Source organism: Polypterus senegalus, chromosome 5 (assembly GCF_016835505.1).
Source record: "Polypterus senegalus isolate Bchr_013 chromosome 5, ASM1683550v1, whole genome shotgun sequence".
NCBI lineage: Eukaryota > Metazoa > Chordata > Cladistia > Polypteriformes > Polypteridae > Polypterus > Polypterus senegalus.
The window spans coordinates 66,815,524-66,834,768 of record NC_053158.1 but is presented as its reverse complement, the minus strand read 5'-3'; the positions used below and the strand labels follow the sequence as shown (position 1 = coordinate 66,834,768).

The 19,245-nt window shown below is 34.8% G+C and overlaps 1 protein-coding gene across 5 annotated transcripts in view; it reads right to left on the bottom strand.

Moving 5' to 3' along the window:
• Nucleotides 1-19,245, bottom strand: part of LOC120530334 (laminin subunit alpha-3-like) — a 385,202-nt gene that overhangs the window by 125,331 nt on the left and 240,626 nt on the right. For all 5 annotated transcript variants that reach the window (XM_039754747.1, XM_039754746.1, XM_039754745.1 and 2 more), the window contains exons 24-27: nucleotides 12,839-12,981; nucleotides 9,147-9,253; nucleotides 8,316-8,469; nucleotides 3,037-3,200 (exon numbers count right to left, since the gene is read on the bottom strand). In XM_039754747.1, the coding sequence (XP_039610681.1) occupies nucleotides 3,037-3,200; nucleotides 8,316-8,469; nucleotides 9,147-9,253; nucleotides 12,839-12,981 (568 nt within the window). The remainder of the gene's footprint in view (nucleotides 1-3,036; nucleotides 3,201-8,315; nucleotides 8,470-9,146; nucleotides 9,254-12,838; nucleotides 12,982-19,245) is intronic.

Genomic DNA, 19,245 nt, shown 5'->3' with positions numbered 1-19,245 from the left:
AGCGACCCATGACATCATGTTTACAGATCTCAAAGCATGATATAGTGTGGATGCAGGTTCCCAGGTATGCCTCATTTATTTCATCCATAACAATTTACTAATAAGACAAAACTATTGGCCAATGTATCAGGGAGAGAGAGGTAGGTCTTCAATACAAAATGGTGACCTTATGTGAAATGTATACTGGGTTGTGGGCTACTTTTGTTTTAATGGAATATTAATTTAATAATATTTTACTGAAAAACCCCATATTTTGAGTATATGACTGGATAACTTAATGTGGATTATGTGACACGAGTAGCATATTTTTTCATGGACGGTTTGATATTGTTTGACTATTGTCCACTTACATTGAAACATAAACCTCACTTGCTTCATGTTGCATGAAAATATGAGATTAAATGTTTTTCTCGGCCATCACTACAAAGTACATGGGTTATGAAACGTTAGGAAAATATAATTTTTGGAGGGAGTATTTCTTAAAAAGTTGCGAAAGCTTTTAAGAATATTTCAGTCATTCAAAAATGATGAATAATGAATAAATTGTGAACAATAAATACAACAATTCATGAACAGAAACATATTTAAAAACTCACACAATTCAAGTACACAATTATTTCCTAGAGCCTAGATTTTTGCTCTCTTAGATTTCCACCTCTTTGGAGGCCTCAAACATGCCATAATGGGGACTGATTTAGAGTGGGGGCCAACACAGTCTACTGAGGAAGGAACAAGTGATGCAAGTGCAGTACTCAGACTGCTACAAAAAGGGGACAATGACAGAAGGTTGTTGAGGTTAATTCAGTTAATGTAGAAAAATCTGCAGTGTTCTCCTTGTTTCTTGCATACATAGAGATTATGTAATAATTGTATGAATATATCAACTTGTGAAACAAAACATGTGCCTATTCAAATTTCAAGTTTATTTGATAGTTCTTTTACATGATTAGATAAATTGCTAATTACAGTGTTATTTTGTGTTTGTACCATGTAATTTTTTTGCATTGTTGAAAAGTTAAATAGGAGATAAAAATAATAACACGTGCAATGTAGTTAATAAACTGTTACTAAATAAGATGAATAATTAGATATTCCCAATATTATACACTATTCTAGGCTTGTCTTTAACTCTTTCTCTATGAAAAAATCAAAGTGTAAACGTGCATGCAATTTTCTTCTGCCATTTGATTTTCAACTTTCATTTTCAAATAAAAAATTAAATGCAGGTAATAAAAAAGTTAAGGCAATCCAGAAAAAAATAGAAAATGAGAAGAAATCTAAATTAATTCACAAACAGTGCAAAATTGATGAAAGATCAAAACATATATGAAATACAATTCATGGAATTAAAATAAGGATAAAGAAGTAAATGGGTAGTGCAAATCAGAAAGGTACTGTATGTAAATTTCAAAATTTTAAAGAATATTTATACTTCAATAAAAATGATCTTTTACCAGAAAAATTATAAAAAAATTATTTAATTGATTGTAATATCATTTATTAAATTAGTTCAAATAACCACCGTAATTAACAATAAAACAAATTTCTTTTGCTGACAAAATGACGTGTAACAATCAAAAACAAACTTACCAACTGTTAGTAAGTATTGAAAACAAATACTAACACTAAGTTAATTACCTTTTGTGGAAATTCAGAACCAACACAATGAAGAAAATTTCAAAATTAATTATTAAATCACTAAAAGTAATGCATTTTAGGCATAAAACCTAAAAAAGCAAAAAGTAAATTTCAAAAACCCAAAGTTCAAAACAATTGTTGAACACAATTTGCCTTAATAAAGACAGTAATAAGTACCTAAATAGTGAAATGTGATAATTTTTTTAATAGATAAGCCTACTTATTAAGAAAGCATATTGAAAGGTTGTCAGTCAATCAAAGTGGTAGGATAAATTCTAGAAAATCTGTAGTTCTGGGGAAATAAGGTAGACGCAAATTTGATGCGTATAAAAATGTCAGTCTTACGAGGTAATAAACATTTATTATACCAGATGTGTGAAAATGATCCAAACCAAATGTCAGAAGTATACTTCCATATATTAACTATAGTTAGTTATTTTGTTAAGTGCTAATTTGCCAGTCTTTTGTAAAGCGCCACACGTAAAGGATAAAAAAATCTGGATTGTTCTCCTCTCAACTTTCCTTATACTTGTTCAGGTAAAGTAGATACCACTTACAGTTGTCTGATTATAATGAAACTTCATATCTGTGTATTTCTTACAAAATTTCAATCACTTACCTTTGTTTATAATGCAAGAATATATGGCAAAGAACTACTTTCGGTAATCTGATGAAACTGAAATTACAAATCTGATTATTTTTTGTGGTCAGTAATATACCACTTCCCGTCACCTGATCAAGGTCAAATTTTATATCTAATATTAAGTAATGATCATACAAAATGTAAATTATTTATCTCTATTTATATAATGGTAGTAATGCTTATGTGCTAGTGGTGATACCTGTTAAAATGGTTATCTGAATAAGGTGAAATTTTATATCTATGTGTTTCTTACCCTAACTAACAACAACATTAAATTTAAATTATTTTTCTCTTTTTATAATGCAATTTCACATGAAAAACTACAATATAAAATTTCAATCAATTGTTTATTTAAACTATATACCAGTTTATTTGAAAAGTTATTAAATGTGTTCAGGTAAAGTACCACTTCAGGATGACACATGTTGCCCAAAAGTTGATAGAAAACTAACATTTTGATGTAACACCCATATCCCAAATTTCATTTATAGCTCAAAGTATTCTGAAGTTATTGTGTTTCCGTACATACACACAGACAGACAGACACACACACAGACATAATTACAGAAATGGTCAACACGTGTTCAGGAGCGCATGAAACATGGAGATTCATAAAAATCTCAAGGTCGAATTTTTTTGCAATTACTATACTTTCTCTATACTAAGTATACAAGAAAGTAACAATGAGGAGTGTATTAAATATATCTTGTTTATATATTTTCAAACAATTCCATAATAAACTACTATTGACCGACCTGTACTTGCAGCTGTATATGTTTGCTCTTCCTTGTGTGAAGGCCTGTGGCTGATTTTCAATCACCACATTAACATTCTGAACGGTCTCCTCTTTGTTAGCATACTCCAGAACCACAACGTAGTTACCAGGCCTAGGAACTCTTGGTTTTAGATGCATCTTTGCCTGGAAAGGAGTTAAGTAAAAGAAAACATGAAATGCATCAGAGCCATAGTATTTTTTTATGTCACAAGCTCAATTTCTTTGTTTTGTAGCACATAAGGATATAAAGATTCCTAACAAAAGCAGATGATTTAGCTCATCCACATCTTTTGATTAACTAATGTTGCCAAATACTTCATCCAAGCAATTCAGAGGTAGTAGGGTGATCAGCATTACTACATGACTAAGCATTTAATTCCAGACTCCCCATGTTTTTCTGCTTTTTGTTCCATCAATTTCTTCTTATTCACTGCTATGGTCAAGGTATGTCACACTTAAGGAAATCTGTTCTGTTGAAATTAACAATGCCTTCATGCATATTCACATTAGATAACTTGACAAGCTCTTCTTTGTTAAAGACCAATGACAATGACATCTCTAAGCCTGTCAGGAGTAGCACATGAACTGGGTTATGTTCCAATCTGGTTCAGATTCTGAGCAATAGGATCCATTCCTTTCTTGAACCCGATGTTCCCATTGTACAGCTGTAGACAGTATTGGCAGCAAGGTAGGAACTAGACATATGCAAAAAAGGTCACTACATTGCTATACACTTTTAAATTAATAGCCAGAACTAGTGAATGACAGCATGATGTGGACTGTGTAACTTAAAGCAAGAAGTAATAATACAAATAAAACTGAAAACAGATTGAACAGCATTTGAAAGGATTACAGGTCTTTAAAAAGACTATTCATTTGTTAGAATGCCAGATAACATTGTTCTTTCTAACAGCTCACCTTCAGAAATAGCTACTGTGTGCTCTAAATTAGTCTTCATATTCCATTTAGCAGGGGTAATATTGTGGGTGCTTCAAACCAATTATTTTCCTAATTAAAAGTAGCAACTGTCAGTTAAATTAGCACTTAATTTTACTACAAGTATTAAGTCCTTTTCTGTTTTAGGCGTATTCCTGTTCTATTTTTAAGCTTATGCCATCTTTAAATCAAAATAGCATTAACATGAAAGATTAAGGTCTGAAATTTAACACGATAATAAAGCATATATTACGCTATGTCCATAGCCTGTGTTTCATCTCTGACCCAGTCACTGGCTGAGGTACTTGCACATTCTTCTATGTATTGGTTTTCTCTTGGCCAAATATGCCAAAGATTTGCCTGTTGTGAAGTTAGTGAACATAAATTAGCGTTGAGTGAGCAATTGCATGCACACTGATGAACTAATGCTCTGTGCAGAAGAGTTTCTTGTTAGTTACTGAATCTAAACTGGCCAGATGGGAGCAAAAGTGGTTGTGGAAGAGCATGCACTGCAATAGATTAATGCCCTGCATAGGAAAAGTTCTGTCTTGTACCCAATTTCAACAAGACAAACTTTGTTGTCTCATGACCATATAACTGGATTAGACATGTCGTAAAATGAATGGATGGATGTATTGCTTTGCAATTTATTTGTTTAACATTTGAAGGGTACATGGAATTTTAGCATAGGCAGATTACTATTCCTTTTGTGTACAGAGTATGATGGATTTATTCAAAACTTTTACTCTTATGTCTAAAAGAAGAAATAATGTAATTTTATCATGTTGATGAAAAAAGGTGAGCCACTGCATGGCCATGTCAAACAGAACCATGCATTTATTTTTGGCTGTTAGACATTTCTTTCAATTGTATATTATTTTTGTCTTGCTTTTATGAGTGTTGCTTTGTGTGAAATTGTCAGGTAAAACTAATTTTGATTTGTATTTATGTTATGTGCCTAAATTAAGAATTTGGTAACATTCTCTTTAATGAGGAAATTACTTTACTGATGCTGTTGCAGATTTTTGAAAATTGTTTATGGGTCGCCACGAGGTCTTCTGTGATGCAGATATAAATATAAATACACTAATGACTTTGCCATAAATGTTTACACTTTAAGTAGTGTATAACATCAGACTGAGTGAAACGGCTTCATTATAGAGAATATATAATTAATTTACAGTTATAGTGGCCAGAGTGAGGCTGACATTTTAAAAATTAAAACTGATTTATTTGTACAACCTGTCATCAACAGGTAGACTCTGTATCATAGCACATACATTTATTTTTTTCCACCCCTCAACAGATAAGGCATATTCTGATGTCTTGAGTGCTATGAAATAGAAATTTTACTCTGTAAAATAAATGAAAACTTCAGGGGCCTCATGTATAAATGGTGCATACGCACAGAAATGTTGCGTAAGAACTTTTCCACGTTCAAATCACGATGTATAAAACCTACACTTGGCGTAAATCCATGCACTTTTCCACAGTACCTCATACCTTGTCGAACGCAAGTTCTCCGCTTGGTTTTGCAGACTGGCGGCACCCAGCGTCAAAGCAGTGTTACTGTTCCTGTGTGGTTACTCCTTATTTTCCTGATGCGGCTTTATAAATACACTGAAACTAACCGCATATTGTTTATTAGTGTAATGCATCTGATTGCAATTAACTTGTAACAATATAATGGTCCAGGGAATAGCCATAGTATTCCAAATACCATAACTGCTTTAGCGTTGTTACTCTCACTGCACCTTCTTCTTCTTCTTTCAGCTGCTCCCATTAAGGGTTGCCACAACGGATCATCTTTCTCCATATTACTCTCACTGCACCACTCGGAGTATTTATATTACTGTATCTGAGTGTGAATCACAACAGCAGCTGATCGGAAAGAGAATTATCGGTATACAGCTTCAAGCACACACTACCTCAGCCACGGCAAAACGTTTCAAAACCTTTCCTGTATTGACCTCGCGGTTCAGAAACAGTTTCATCCCAAGATCTTTAAACGCACTCAATCAAGTGCTCCTTGTAGAACTGTTTGTACTTATAAGTACAATTACCTCACTGTAAACTTGCACTACAGTTATAATATTACACAACCTGCGCCACTTTATAAAGCACGTATTTACATATGATGACGATATCATTTTTAAGATGAAATGCAGCAAAATATGTTTATTATACAGATAAAACTTTAACTTCATTTAAATAATCTATATTCTTCACTGGGACTGGTGTGAAGGATAGAATAATTAAACATGTACTACGAAGATATTTTAATTTTCCTTAAACGTTTTGAAGAATCGGCACTCTAAGCTTACAGATGGCTTAACGCCTATTACAGAGCTGATTGTGTGGCGATCGGTTACTTGGAGAAAGAAAAGCAAGGACTGCAGGGGCGGCACGCCAATATATATTGAATATAAAACAGAAAGAGAAAATAACGACACAGCTAAAAACGCAGCGGCAAATTTCGACAAAAGTTAAACGCTTGTGTCATGAGCACGAGGCGGCTATGCAGTGTCCACAAGGGACGTGGCCATCCGCCGTGCATAAGATACCATATTGACATTGGTGGGCGAAGGGGCCACCGATTCTTTCTCTGCCCAGGGCCACCACAAGTCTAGAGCCGCCCATGAGTACTGCTGCAATAAATAATTTCATCGAAGGTCGCGCACAATCACTGCGCCGTGAAACCCATGTTTAATAACGTGCTTTAACTTCTATCATCATGAATATGATATCTCATATACATCTCAGTATTTTAGTTATTCAGAGAGCTGTAATATCACAAATGTAATGAATTCTGTGTCCAGTTGGAGGAAGAGAGCTGGTTTAAGAAGCAAGTAGTGATTCACACACATAGATCACATACGAGTAGAAGATCAAATACAAAACAAAGCATTTAACGTGCTACTTTAATTACGATGTGATTTGAGAAACTGGTTAATTAAACAATTTTAAGATGAAGTTTATGATGTTCTACTTTAATGACAAAATAAACTACATGATTAAAGTGGAAATTTCGAGATTGACATTTCGTGCTTTTTCCCCACTGTGTGCCTTTTTTTCTCTGTACCCGAATAAGCTTTTATATGACACTCAGACAGTGGGCTACAACTCGCTTTTTCACGGCGACTTTGATATGTGACTTCTTTTTTATTTCCGGCACTGTGCGACTTTGTGAACATGGGCTTTCAAGTTTCTCCAACACGCTATGCCACTCGATCAACTTCCTTTTGTTGATTATACCACGGTTTAATTAAACAAATAGTATGTTTTTCCTTTGCCTCAACTTGGTATTCGCTGAAATTCTTATATTTTCCCCTGTGCTTTTCCCATTGTCTTTTCACAGAAGGCTGAGCTTAAGGGTGATTTATATTGATTTGCATATTCAAAGAGGTGTAATTCTGGGAGGAGTTGGGGCGTTACATAAAGTGCGTGCACGAGCGTTACTTTTCATGCTGACCGGGATTTATGTAGTAGAAGAACGTGGAAGTTGGAGTACACACAGATTCCTGCATCTGGATTTTTCTGTGTGTAAGCACATTTTGGCTTTTGTGCTTACGCCATGTTATAGTGCGAGTTCTACGCACGGCATTATACATGAGGCCCCAGGTGATTTTAAATTTCATTCAAATTGCATAATCACTGGTTACAAGCATCTAGTTAGAAACATTTATGAATAAAAATTGGTTTGAAAATGTAAAAATGCATAATCATGTATTTTACACTTTTATTGATGTTTAATCTATCTCTACCTCATTAAATTAGAAAAAACTCTAAATATTCATTACAATTCTTTCTTTCACTATTGTGCTACTTTAGCTATTTTTTATTGGTGAAGCCGTGATCACTGCCACTGGTATGACCCATGCTCAGAAATATAAGCCATACAGAATGTTGAATGTGTAGGTGCTTAAAAACCTACAGCCCATTAGCTCACAGAGACAGAAAGAAAGACATGTGGAGATACTAAACACTGTTTTTAAAGTGAATGAATAAAAAAGCAAGACAAATACATACAAAGTTAAAGCCACAGATTAGCACACTAACTTACAAGGTTTACATGGGTGATATTGATAGCCCCAGGCAGTAAAAAGAATGACCAAATAGAATTATTTTCCATAATTGTGAGAGGCTGCCACTGTCATGAATAAAGAGCAAAGTCAAAACTATAAATGGAGGTAACAGTTAGAGGGGGAAAAACATAAAAGCAATATGGTCCACCACAGTGGAAGTTCATCAGCCCCTATGTCACTTTTAAAACCAGAAGTCATTTTTTACGCATAATCAGTATAGTAGCTGATTTGAACTTACTTGTTTGCCACTGAAGTAAGCCATCTCCTGAAAATGAGGTGCGGGCTGCAGGCTCTCTATCTGAATTTTGAGCCCACTTTGGGATAAGAACAAACCCTCTGTCCCCATTATGTTAGGAAATTTGTCTATTGGCACATGTTTATACATCAAACAGCTGAAAGAGTAAAATGTAAGACATTGCTTAATACAGTTGTAAAGTTAATTTCTGCCTTATAATTTTTGATAATAGTAAGTAAATGATTCCATATCACTTGCAATGAAAGAATAATAGGATAGGATGAAGTGCCTTGCACCCATGCTGTCAAATCTGTATGTTCTATCTGTTCTTTAAAAGTATGAAATCCTATCTTGGAAGGAAGATCTTTAAATATTTTCCATAAATTTCCTCAGATACTTTTTTTTTTCTTTTCAGATCTCTCTATTTGTCTTTCGATATCTTATGATATGATAGTGTTCCTTGAGTGTTGTATTTCTCGTCTGTGCATTATAAGGGAAAGTATTGTGAGCATTTTTTTAATTAAGACCTCATTAGTATATAAAATTTGTATGGAAGCTTTTGTGTATAGTCAAATTATTATATATATTATATTAGTCAAATGGTGAAGATTCATTCTTCAACATTGTCAGACTTATATGGATTTTCACCAGAACACTTTAAGTGTGAAAAGAAACCATAATCAACTATAACTGAATTAATTGAACATACAAACAATGGACATTTTCAATAATGCTTCCTCTAGTTTTATAGTAATTTTAGCAGGATATTCCCCATGACTAACAGAGATTTCTATCTAGGAAATTAGATATTCAAGTGATCCTCCTTGAACATACTGTTTATAGGAGTTCTCCAATGTCGCATCATACGTGCATGGCTCAGTGACTTTCATTTGCAGAATTGGAGCTTCAAAATAGTTACTAGGAAGCATCACCAAGTAATCCTAAACAAACATGGAGAAATAAATTGGTATGAGCAAATAAGACATGTTTCAAAAGGAATGACAAGAAAAGACAGTTTGACAACAACAACATGAATTATTTTGACAATAAATTTTAATTCAAAACATGTAGCTCAATGTGCTGTGCACAATGGTAAAAAAATGCAAGTAAAAGGAAAAATATTAAATTAGAAATAAATAACTATAGGATGAATAAATAAATTAATATACCAAAAGTGGCAAATAAGAACAAATCAATATGGACTTGCATAATGTAGATACACAAGTAACAGATAAAGTAGTGTCCTTAATTATGGATTATATTGCAAAATTCATTTTTAAAGGAATACTGAACCCAAAAATAATATGTTACTTACCCTGTGTCGTTTGTAGTTGTGGCCAAGAAAAATTTGCAATCTCACATTTTTGTGGAGAAAGGTAATAGAATGGGACCACTAATGACCAATGTGGAAGACGAATGTTCTCTTCGTTCCCTTGTACTAATTCATGTCTGAGAAGTAAGCTTTATGAAACCATGTAAAAGCATGCTTTGTTTTAGCAAACAGAAAAATATTTGTGCAAAGGACTCAAGGTCTGAGCATTCCACACATGAGTCTGCCTTATCACGTTGTCCCTTAGCTTACATCTGAACGCCATAACAAAAGGAGCCAAGAAATCAAGTTTTACAAGGGACGTTAAAGGGGCTCAAGGTTTGTGTATAATAAATGTGTTGACTGTTACATTTTATAATGATATTAAATCACGCATTCTAGGGGTATAAAACTGGACCCCACCCAACAGACGGGGTTCAGAAGAGCCCTGACGCTGTCATATACATTTGATTGTCTGCTTTTCTGAAACTCTTCTCACCGTGACTCTGAAAATAAAGCTGTTTTATAACCGCACCTGCTGTCGGGTCTGAGTTTTCGTCCACACCAACAGCAAACAATGTGGGATACATCCACAGAAAAAACAAAAACGATTCTCACATAACGCGCTACATATTCCACATGTCTGTAATCCATTTGTATCTTCAAAACGATCGTATGTGCATTTTTTTGCTAAAACGTTATAACACTCATGGAAAAATTCAGCAAACAACATAATATAAACAGGAAAGGCACATTCCCACAATACAATGCTTTTAAATTGAAGATCCGTCTCTCACCCTCAATAACTGGACAAGAAATCTGTCCTCAGCATTACAAATTTAATTAAATAATATAAGTAAGTAATATATAAAAATATCACCATTGGGTGGAGTATTCCTTTAAGTCAATAGTTTAAACTGGATAAATAGCTAGAGAATAAATGGATTTAAGTTACTCTACGCCTTCATTGACATGATGAATATATTGAACTTTGATTATAGAAGCTGGTGTTAAAGGCTGGCATGTGACTGTGTGAGCTCTCCCCAGATTCATTGATAGATAGATAGATACTTTAATTAATCCCAAGGGGAAATTCACATAATCCAGTAGCAGCATACTGATACAAAAAACAATATGAAATTAAAGAGTAATAAAAAAGCAGGTAAAAACAGACAATAACTTTGAATAATGTTATACCCCCCCCTCCCCCCCCCAAGGGTGGAACTGAAGAGTCGCATAGTGTGGGGGAGGAACAATCCCCTCAAAATGTCAGTGGAGCAGGACAGTGACAGCAGTCTGTCGCTATAGCTGCTCCTCTGTCTGGAGATGACACTGTTCAGTGGATGCAGAGGATTCTCCATGGTTGACAGGAGCCTGCTCAGTGCCCGTCGCTCTGCCATGGATGTCAACCTGTCCAGCTCCATGTCTACAATAGAGCCTGCCTTCCTCACCTGTTTGTCCAGGCGTGAGACGTCCTTCTTCTTTATGCTGCCTCCCCAGCACACCACCACGTAGAAGAGGGCACTCGTCACAACCGTCTGGTAGAACATCTGCAGCATCTTATTGCAGATGTTGAAGGACGCCAGCCTTCTAAGGAAGTATAGACGGCTCTGACCTTTCTTACACAGAGCATCAGTATTGGCAGTCTAGTCCAATTTATCATCCAGCTGCACTCCCAGGTATTTATAGGTCTTCACCCTCTGTACACATTCTTCTCTGATGATCACAGGGTCTATGAGGGGCCTGGGCCTCCTAAAATCCACCACCAGTTCCTTGGCCTTGCTGGTGTTCAGGTGTAACTGGTTTGAGTCGCACCATTTAACAAAGTTCTTGATTGGCTTCCTATACTCCTCCTCCTGCCCACTCCTGATGCAGCCCACAATAGCAGTGTCATCAGCAAATTTTTCCACGTGGCAGGACTCCAAGTCGTATTGGAAGTCTAATGTATATAGGCTGAACAGGACCGGAGAAAGTACAGTCCCCTGCGGCGCTCCTGTGTTGCTAACCACAATGTCAGACCTGCAGTTCCCGAGACGCACATACTGAGGTCTGTCTGTAAGATAGCCCATGATCCATGCCACCAGGTGTGAATCTACTCCTATCTCTGACAGCTTGTCCCTAAGGAGCAGAGGTTGGATGGTGTTGAAGGCGCTAGAAAAGTCCAAAAACATAATTCTTACAGCACTACTGCCTCTGTCCAAGTGGGAGAGGTATCAGTGTAGCATACAGTTGATGGCATCCTCCGCTCCCACCTTCTCCTGTTATGCGAACTGCAGAGGGTCGAGGGCAATTAGATTGGCAATTAGACTCTAGATCAGTTTTACAGTAAAGTGGATGGGGTGCCCGTTGCTGCCTGGGATTGAATATACTGAGGGTGCAGTAATTGAATAAAGTTCCCCAAGAGGAAAAAAAAATCTCATAATGAAAGACAGCCTATAGTGCTCCCCTGTACAAATGGCAAATCTATGCAAAATGTGCATACAGGACAAGCACACAGACACACATTCATCTTTATGTATTAGATAGATATTTTCGGACTGTGCATCTATCTGTTCATCATCAAACACATATAATCCACTTCAGTGTTGTGGAGTCCAGAGCCAATGTATTCAAAACTGGGTACAAAGTTAAAACTGACCACGAAAGGAGCACCAGTAGCAGAAAGAAGAACAAAATAATATTGTTCTAATAATGTTGGAAAAAAATACAATATTTTTTTTAATTAAAATGATTATGTAAAATCATAATTGAAGACACCACTATTATGAAAAAATGCCTAGAGAAGAGGTTATGGATATCAACTGTACAGTCCTATAGCAATAAACTCTTCCTTAACGGCAAAACAAAAGAACTCATTTATATGAGAGAAGAGAGCTAAACTAGGACCGTCAAAACTTAACATTTTTGGTCATTTACAAGTATTGAACTTACATGAACCTGCTTCATATTTGCAGAAATTAAGATAGCAGAGCAGAGCCATGTCTTCTAGTATGTCTGCTCATTGAACAAGGTGGATTAAGCAAACAGATGGAGAGGTGAATACCATTTTGTACAAAGTATTTAAGCCTTAGCTGATGTTATTATCATTGGTGTTATAGCCATTTGTTTATCAGGTAAACTATTAAAAATGATAAATGCTGAGGTCTTTACCTAAATATAGCCACAATAAATGATCATGTTTGCCAGTTTTAAAGCAAAACTCCACAGTATTTCTTACCAGCAGAACTCCCTCAGCTTTAATGTTAATAATCCATTTTCCAGGAGTGAGCGCAAATGGATCTGCAAATCCATTCCCTGGAACTGTGATAAATGCTGGTTTCAGACTGGGTGGGAAAAATATGTCCTTATTTTGAATGGGCCCTAAGAAAAAGAAAACAATTGAGAAAACAAATGGGAGTTCTTTACAGTAGTTTGTCCAAATCAAAATTGAATTATATTTTGATACAGAATCCAAGCATATAAACATGAAACCATTATAACAAAGTGTAATTTTACATTTTATAAGAATTCCCAATATAAATTAATTTCACATAATTGTACTATTTTCTGAAATTATTTTTACTGTATTTCCAAAATTTTCAATATCTTATTGGGATAAAAGTGATAACCAATACACTTGCAGCTTTATTCTCTAAATTTTGGACCCTGCATTATTCACAAGCTGTTTTTTGATATTGCAAGGCAGAATGACAGCTGCTGTACAATACGTCACCCTTGGTTGTGGTCATTTGAATATGAATATACATGGAAACTTAACAAAAAAAATCTCTGTACTTATCATTTTGGCTAGAGCTGTTGCTCCTTTGCTTGACAAAATCAATGTAGACAATGATGTGAAAAAGAAGATCGATACCTAAGTAAATATCATATAGTACCTTTCCTTTTAACACAAGATAAAGTACTCTTATTTGATCTGCAAGTATACATAACTTGTGTTTGTTTATTGGCTGAACAATTAAACAAAGTGGACAGATATATATTGAAAGAAACTACACATCCCCACCATCAGACTGCCACCACAATTTGCTATGTTACAACTGAAAGTTACAATACATATTAATTATTAATCATGTTTATCGTATCTGGTTAACAAAACATACTTTACATTTTAGTGGCCCTATTCACTTTGATTATTAAAGAAAGTTATTTTCAAAATATACAATAAAAAAATTAAGCTTTGGAAAACTTTTCACCCACTTTAGTTCATAGGTATTTAATATTTGGCGACTAACTGTTCTATTACAATTCTAGACTCAAATCTTTTGTGGCATTTTCACATGTTGCAGGTTTAACATTTTACCCACTTCTCACAAAATTGCTCAAACTGTTGTAGGCTATTTACAAAATGACAGCATACAACAATCTTAAGTTTTTGATATAGATTTTCTATGGCATCTAAATCATAGATTTATCTGTGCCACGCAAGGAATTTCACATTCATCTTAATAATCCATTTAAGAGTAGCAAGGTTTTGTTTTTAGGGCCAGTGTCTTGTTGAAAAATGAATTGGTCTTCAAGGTTCACATCATTTGCAGATTGTACAAGGTTTTGCTAACTACCTACATCTATATTTTGTGCCATCCATTTTACCTCTGTTTTGACAAGCCTAACTATTCCTAAAAATAAAGAGCATTTCCAGAACATAATGCTGTCACCACCACATTTCAGTGTGTTTTGTATTTTGTAAGTGATGAACTGTGTTCTTTTTTTGATATGGCATTAGGGCCAAATAATCCAATTTTTCTCTCATTAGACAACCAAAGGCTTTCCGCTTTCTTCCTGAGGCTCCTGCATACATTTTTCAAAGTTCATTTTAGTGTTCTTGGTCTGTTCACATATAACAGAAAAGCACCTACTGCCGTTGCCATGCCTGTCAGTCTGTCTGAACGAAGTCAGCTTCCAGCAGATTGATTTTTTGAAATATTACACACTTATTCTTCATCAAAATTTGTTAGGAAAATGCATTGAGATATCTCTGTACAGTGGGCTGGACAACATTTTGCAATTTCCAAACTTTCCATTACATCTTGCCTGAAGAAGGGGCCTGAGTTGCCTCGAAAGATTGCATATTGTAATATTTTTAGTTAGCTAATAAAAGGTGTCATTTTGCTTGACTTTTCACTACAAACTTTCCATTGAAAATCATTTGCAAATTTGCAAACTCTATCTCAAAGAAGAGAAACATTTTGTGCAGTGTCAATTACAGATTAGCTAATTGTTTTACATTTACCTTAAAAGGGGCCAATTCAACTTGAATATTTTCTATATTTTCCACTTTTACTTATCTGACTGTCACTGTTTTAGACCACCAATACAAGTAAGTCAAACACTGGATGAGGCATCCGTTAAAAGCTACTTGCACACCAGATTCTCTGTGTGTTCTCTATATCATTCCACTTCTCCTTCTGACCGAGGTAAGTTAATAATAAAAAAAAAAAAAAACAGTTATCGAGAAATGATTGTAAGAGGAAAGGAATTATGTTAGTGTGGCTCTACAAACAAAAATCTTAACAAATATGTACTCTGTATTAACGTTACTCTAAAAACAACTTCACAGCTATGCAATCTGCACATAATGATTCATTATTTCTCTGACACTAATTTATCGGCAAAGCTTCTGAGCTGCTCCCATAATAGTGCAAGGCAGCCAACAATACTACTATGAGATTTCAACTGAGACTTTAACTCTTTCAGAAATGTTATGTTTAAAAAATGTCAACAAAAATTAGTCACATACCCTCCACAATCAACAACAGGACATTTTTATATCATTTGAATTGGATTCTGATGTCTATACAATTTACAGAACCACCACAAGTGATTTTGGGTTACGTTTTTAACTTCATGATGTTGTAAAGTACTTTTAAAATGCTTGTATTTAATGTGGTTGACTAATGAATATAATTGTGTTCTATTGTTATTTCTTAATATGACTCATTATTACAAAATATTTAATAAATCTGTGATAACCGACTCTTTGATAAGTTAACTAAAAAAATGAAACTGTTCCAACTCAACTCAAATCAGTTAACTAATTGTAGCTGTAGGTTATAGTATGTCGCTAACTTTTTTCAGAACTCTAAAATAAGTCCAGATTAGAGGAGTGCTTGAACATTTCTTGACAAAGCCATACTTTCTCCCATCTCATTTGTGATGGGAGATGTATGGAGGTGTTTTTGAACTCCTAAATGTTTCTCATCCAATTTTATTCTTTCTTGTTTGCAGAACTTTGGAAAAGAACCCTTTGTTTGAAGTTGTTGTGTAACTGTAAGTGTCCTCTGTTTCCTAATAATTTGCTTATTTGTCCTCCTTGGGGATTATGAATGCATTTATATCCTTTACCTTATTTATGCTTATCAACAATTGTTAATCACCATTTCCAAAAGTGTTTTTGTCTTCATTTTGCTTTGTAAACAATGATCAATATAGGCATTTAACTTTCATAAAGTGGTAAATTCAATTTCACTGTTTCAGTGCACATAGATTGACTCCCATCAACACAATTTGCAATTTATAAAGATGTCAGGTTGAGGCTGTATTTCGTTGTGCTTGGAGACGTTAAGTGTGGTGAATATATTTATCAAAACTGGTATTTCCGTTTTTTTTCTTTTATAATAAACTAATTATGGCCTATCAAAATTTAAAGTATGTTTTCTTAACCAAAAAAAAAATCTTATTTTCAGAAAATGTGTTGCAACTTTGGTTAAAACATAGTAAATTGTTTAAGCATATGGTGTAGATTGTGAATTTCCCCTTGGGATTAATAAAGTATCTATCTATCTATCTATCTATCTATCTATCTATCTATCTATCTATCTATCTATCTAGATGGTCAATACTTTCTAGATATTTCTTCAAATTTCCTTATATTTCCCAAATTTCTACACATTTCTTTAAATATCCCAAACCTGCTTTTCACATTGCAGGGTCACTATTTCTATTCAGTGTACACTTATACTCACTTAAAAAAGTACAACTTATGTAAATTCATCACGGCAATTCGACAAATAACAGAAGACCTTTGCATGCACACAGGGAGAACATGCAGTAACTGGACTATAAATTACACTGGAAAGCAGACTGTATGGCACATTATGTATATATAGAGGAAGAGAGAAATTATTTTTGAGCTATGAGTGTCCTGCAAAAAATAAACAGTATATGCCGGCAATGTTTAAATGTGTAGTCTTGTACGTACCTTGCACTTCAAACTGCTATCTCTCACACCTGAATCAAACATGACATCATTTCCCTCAGTCAGCTTGTATACTTCAGTGCAAGAAAAATGATGTGCCGTGACAGGTGGTAAATGTTGTGTTAGTCTTGTGTTAGCTGTATTTGATAACATTTCATCATGTTGCACGCTAAATCCTCCTTAATATTTTTTCAATCAAGATGCAATTGCAATGTCAAAGAACAATGTAAAAATGCATGGCCCATCTTTTAATACACAAATAACTATCTTCTTAAAGTATGTTTTTTTTTTCAAATTTCACATAAATGAATTGCCCTCTTTCAAGAATGATAAGATATAAATATATTGTTAATTCTGTTGTGTATTATACAGGACACAGTTTATTATATATTTCAGTTAGTAAATTAACAATTACAATACAAAAAGCATGCAATATTTTAAAGCAAATTTACAGGCAAGCAGAGTTAGTATCCGGATGAAAAATGTAAGTCAAAAAGATGCTGTTTTTGTTGTGATGAAGAATAATGGCCACTAGCTCTCATATCTCTTTACTAAATTACAAAACAAACAAACATTAAAGCATGGTCCATGTAAACTTTTAAGAGGTCTGAAATGTTCTGATAACCACATTCCTTTTAATGTAAATGTTCTCTATGAACGTTTTCCAGCAACCCTCTCAGCCCAGTCTGTTTTTATTAGTCTATAAAGATCCTCCATCCTTGCTTTGCCCTTGACCAGGTACTTTTGTGTTTGGTGCCTGGAATCAGCTATAAAGTAGACACGTACTGCGAGTGACAGGGAAAATAAAAATTAAACACTGGCTTTCTGTACTGCTCTTCCACTGTCCCATAATAATGTTTGTAACATTCATTTAGTCCTATATCTACAGCTTGTTGAATGCATTTGGACTCCTTGCCTGGCTTTTGAATTCTACTACTGTATTAGCTCAGTGTTTTGTAGATATGACTACCTTGCCTTATCAGTCTTTGCTCCACTGGCAGTTTTTGAGCACTGCCTTTTTTTTATTTGTTCAATTGAGTTGATTCATCTGCGGTGGGTTGGCACCCTGCCCAGGATTGGTTCCTGCCTTGTGCCCTGTGTTGGCTGGGATTGGCTCCAGCAGACCCCCGTGACCCTGTATTCGGATTCAGCGGGTTAGGAAATGGATGGATGGATGGAGTTGATTCATTTATTTATTTTACATAGTATAAGCTCAGAGTGGCAGTTATAGTCCAATAGCGTAAAACCATATGCCATTTATAAATATGACACCATCAAATCTGGTTAAACACACAGTTTTACTCATATATATATATCTATATATCCATTTCTCCATTTTTGCTTGCTTCTTCCACCAGTGGTGGTGAACTATGTAAATATATTTTTATTGAAGCACAGTAAAACTTATGTTTAATAATGGTTGGAACTATGAAGAGATAAGTGGGTATATCAATATACAGTACTATAGTTTTACCTGACTCTGTTATGGCTCTTCTAAACTCTCATGTTGATCTGGATCTGCATAACCTTCACTTACAATACTGAATGTGAGCTATGATTTTTGGGTTTTGACACAAACAGAATTTAATGCTTTGCTTATCTTTATTATGCTGTGCATTTTGTCATATTTAGCCTATGTTCATGTCAGCCATTTCTATGGCACTGTATTCCAGAATGCATCAGGATGATGCAGTGGTGATGACACCAGCATGACTATTTAAATTTTACATAGACTGTTTCAGTCTCTGCAGTGGGCTGGCGCCCTGCCCAAGGTTTGTTTCCTGCCTTGCGCCCTGTGTTGGCTGGGATTGGCTCCAGCAGACCCCCATGACCCTGTAGTTAGGATAAAGCCGGTTGGATAATGGATGGATGGATGTTTCAGTCTACGCCTAATTTGGATAGTATTCTACTTTAGTTAGTTTCTCATTCTCTTTTTATTTTATTTTCCAAACCTTGCATGTTTCTTTAAGTACAAGTTTTAATCTTGCCCTTGTATTTTGACAATCAATAATAGCCTTCTGGTTTTGACCTGTGCTTTGTTTTAGTGACTTCACTTTTTCTCCTGCTCTCACTTTCTAATTATCTTACTGGCTGCCATGGCAGACAACACACTAGTATAAATTAGGCAGCATATGGCAGATTCAGTATCCCCCAGTGGATATAGTGTACAGTAATTAGCTTTAGTTTCCAAAGAGGCTTAGTGTTAGAAAATTCTTATTTCGTGTTTGGGTAGCAAATGATGGACGGAACTTTGGCTCATGCATGTTGCTGCTGCACCCTGTTAACAACATGTTTTGTTAAACTTTGCATTGAATCTTGCACTTTCTGCACTCCTTTCACTTTCTCTTACTTAATGTATCGTTCATGGATGAAAATGATTACTTTTGGTATTGAATTTGTATTTATTTTTATGGAATTTACCCTAATGG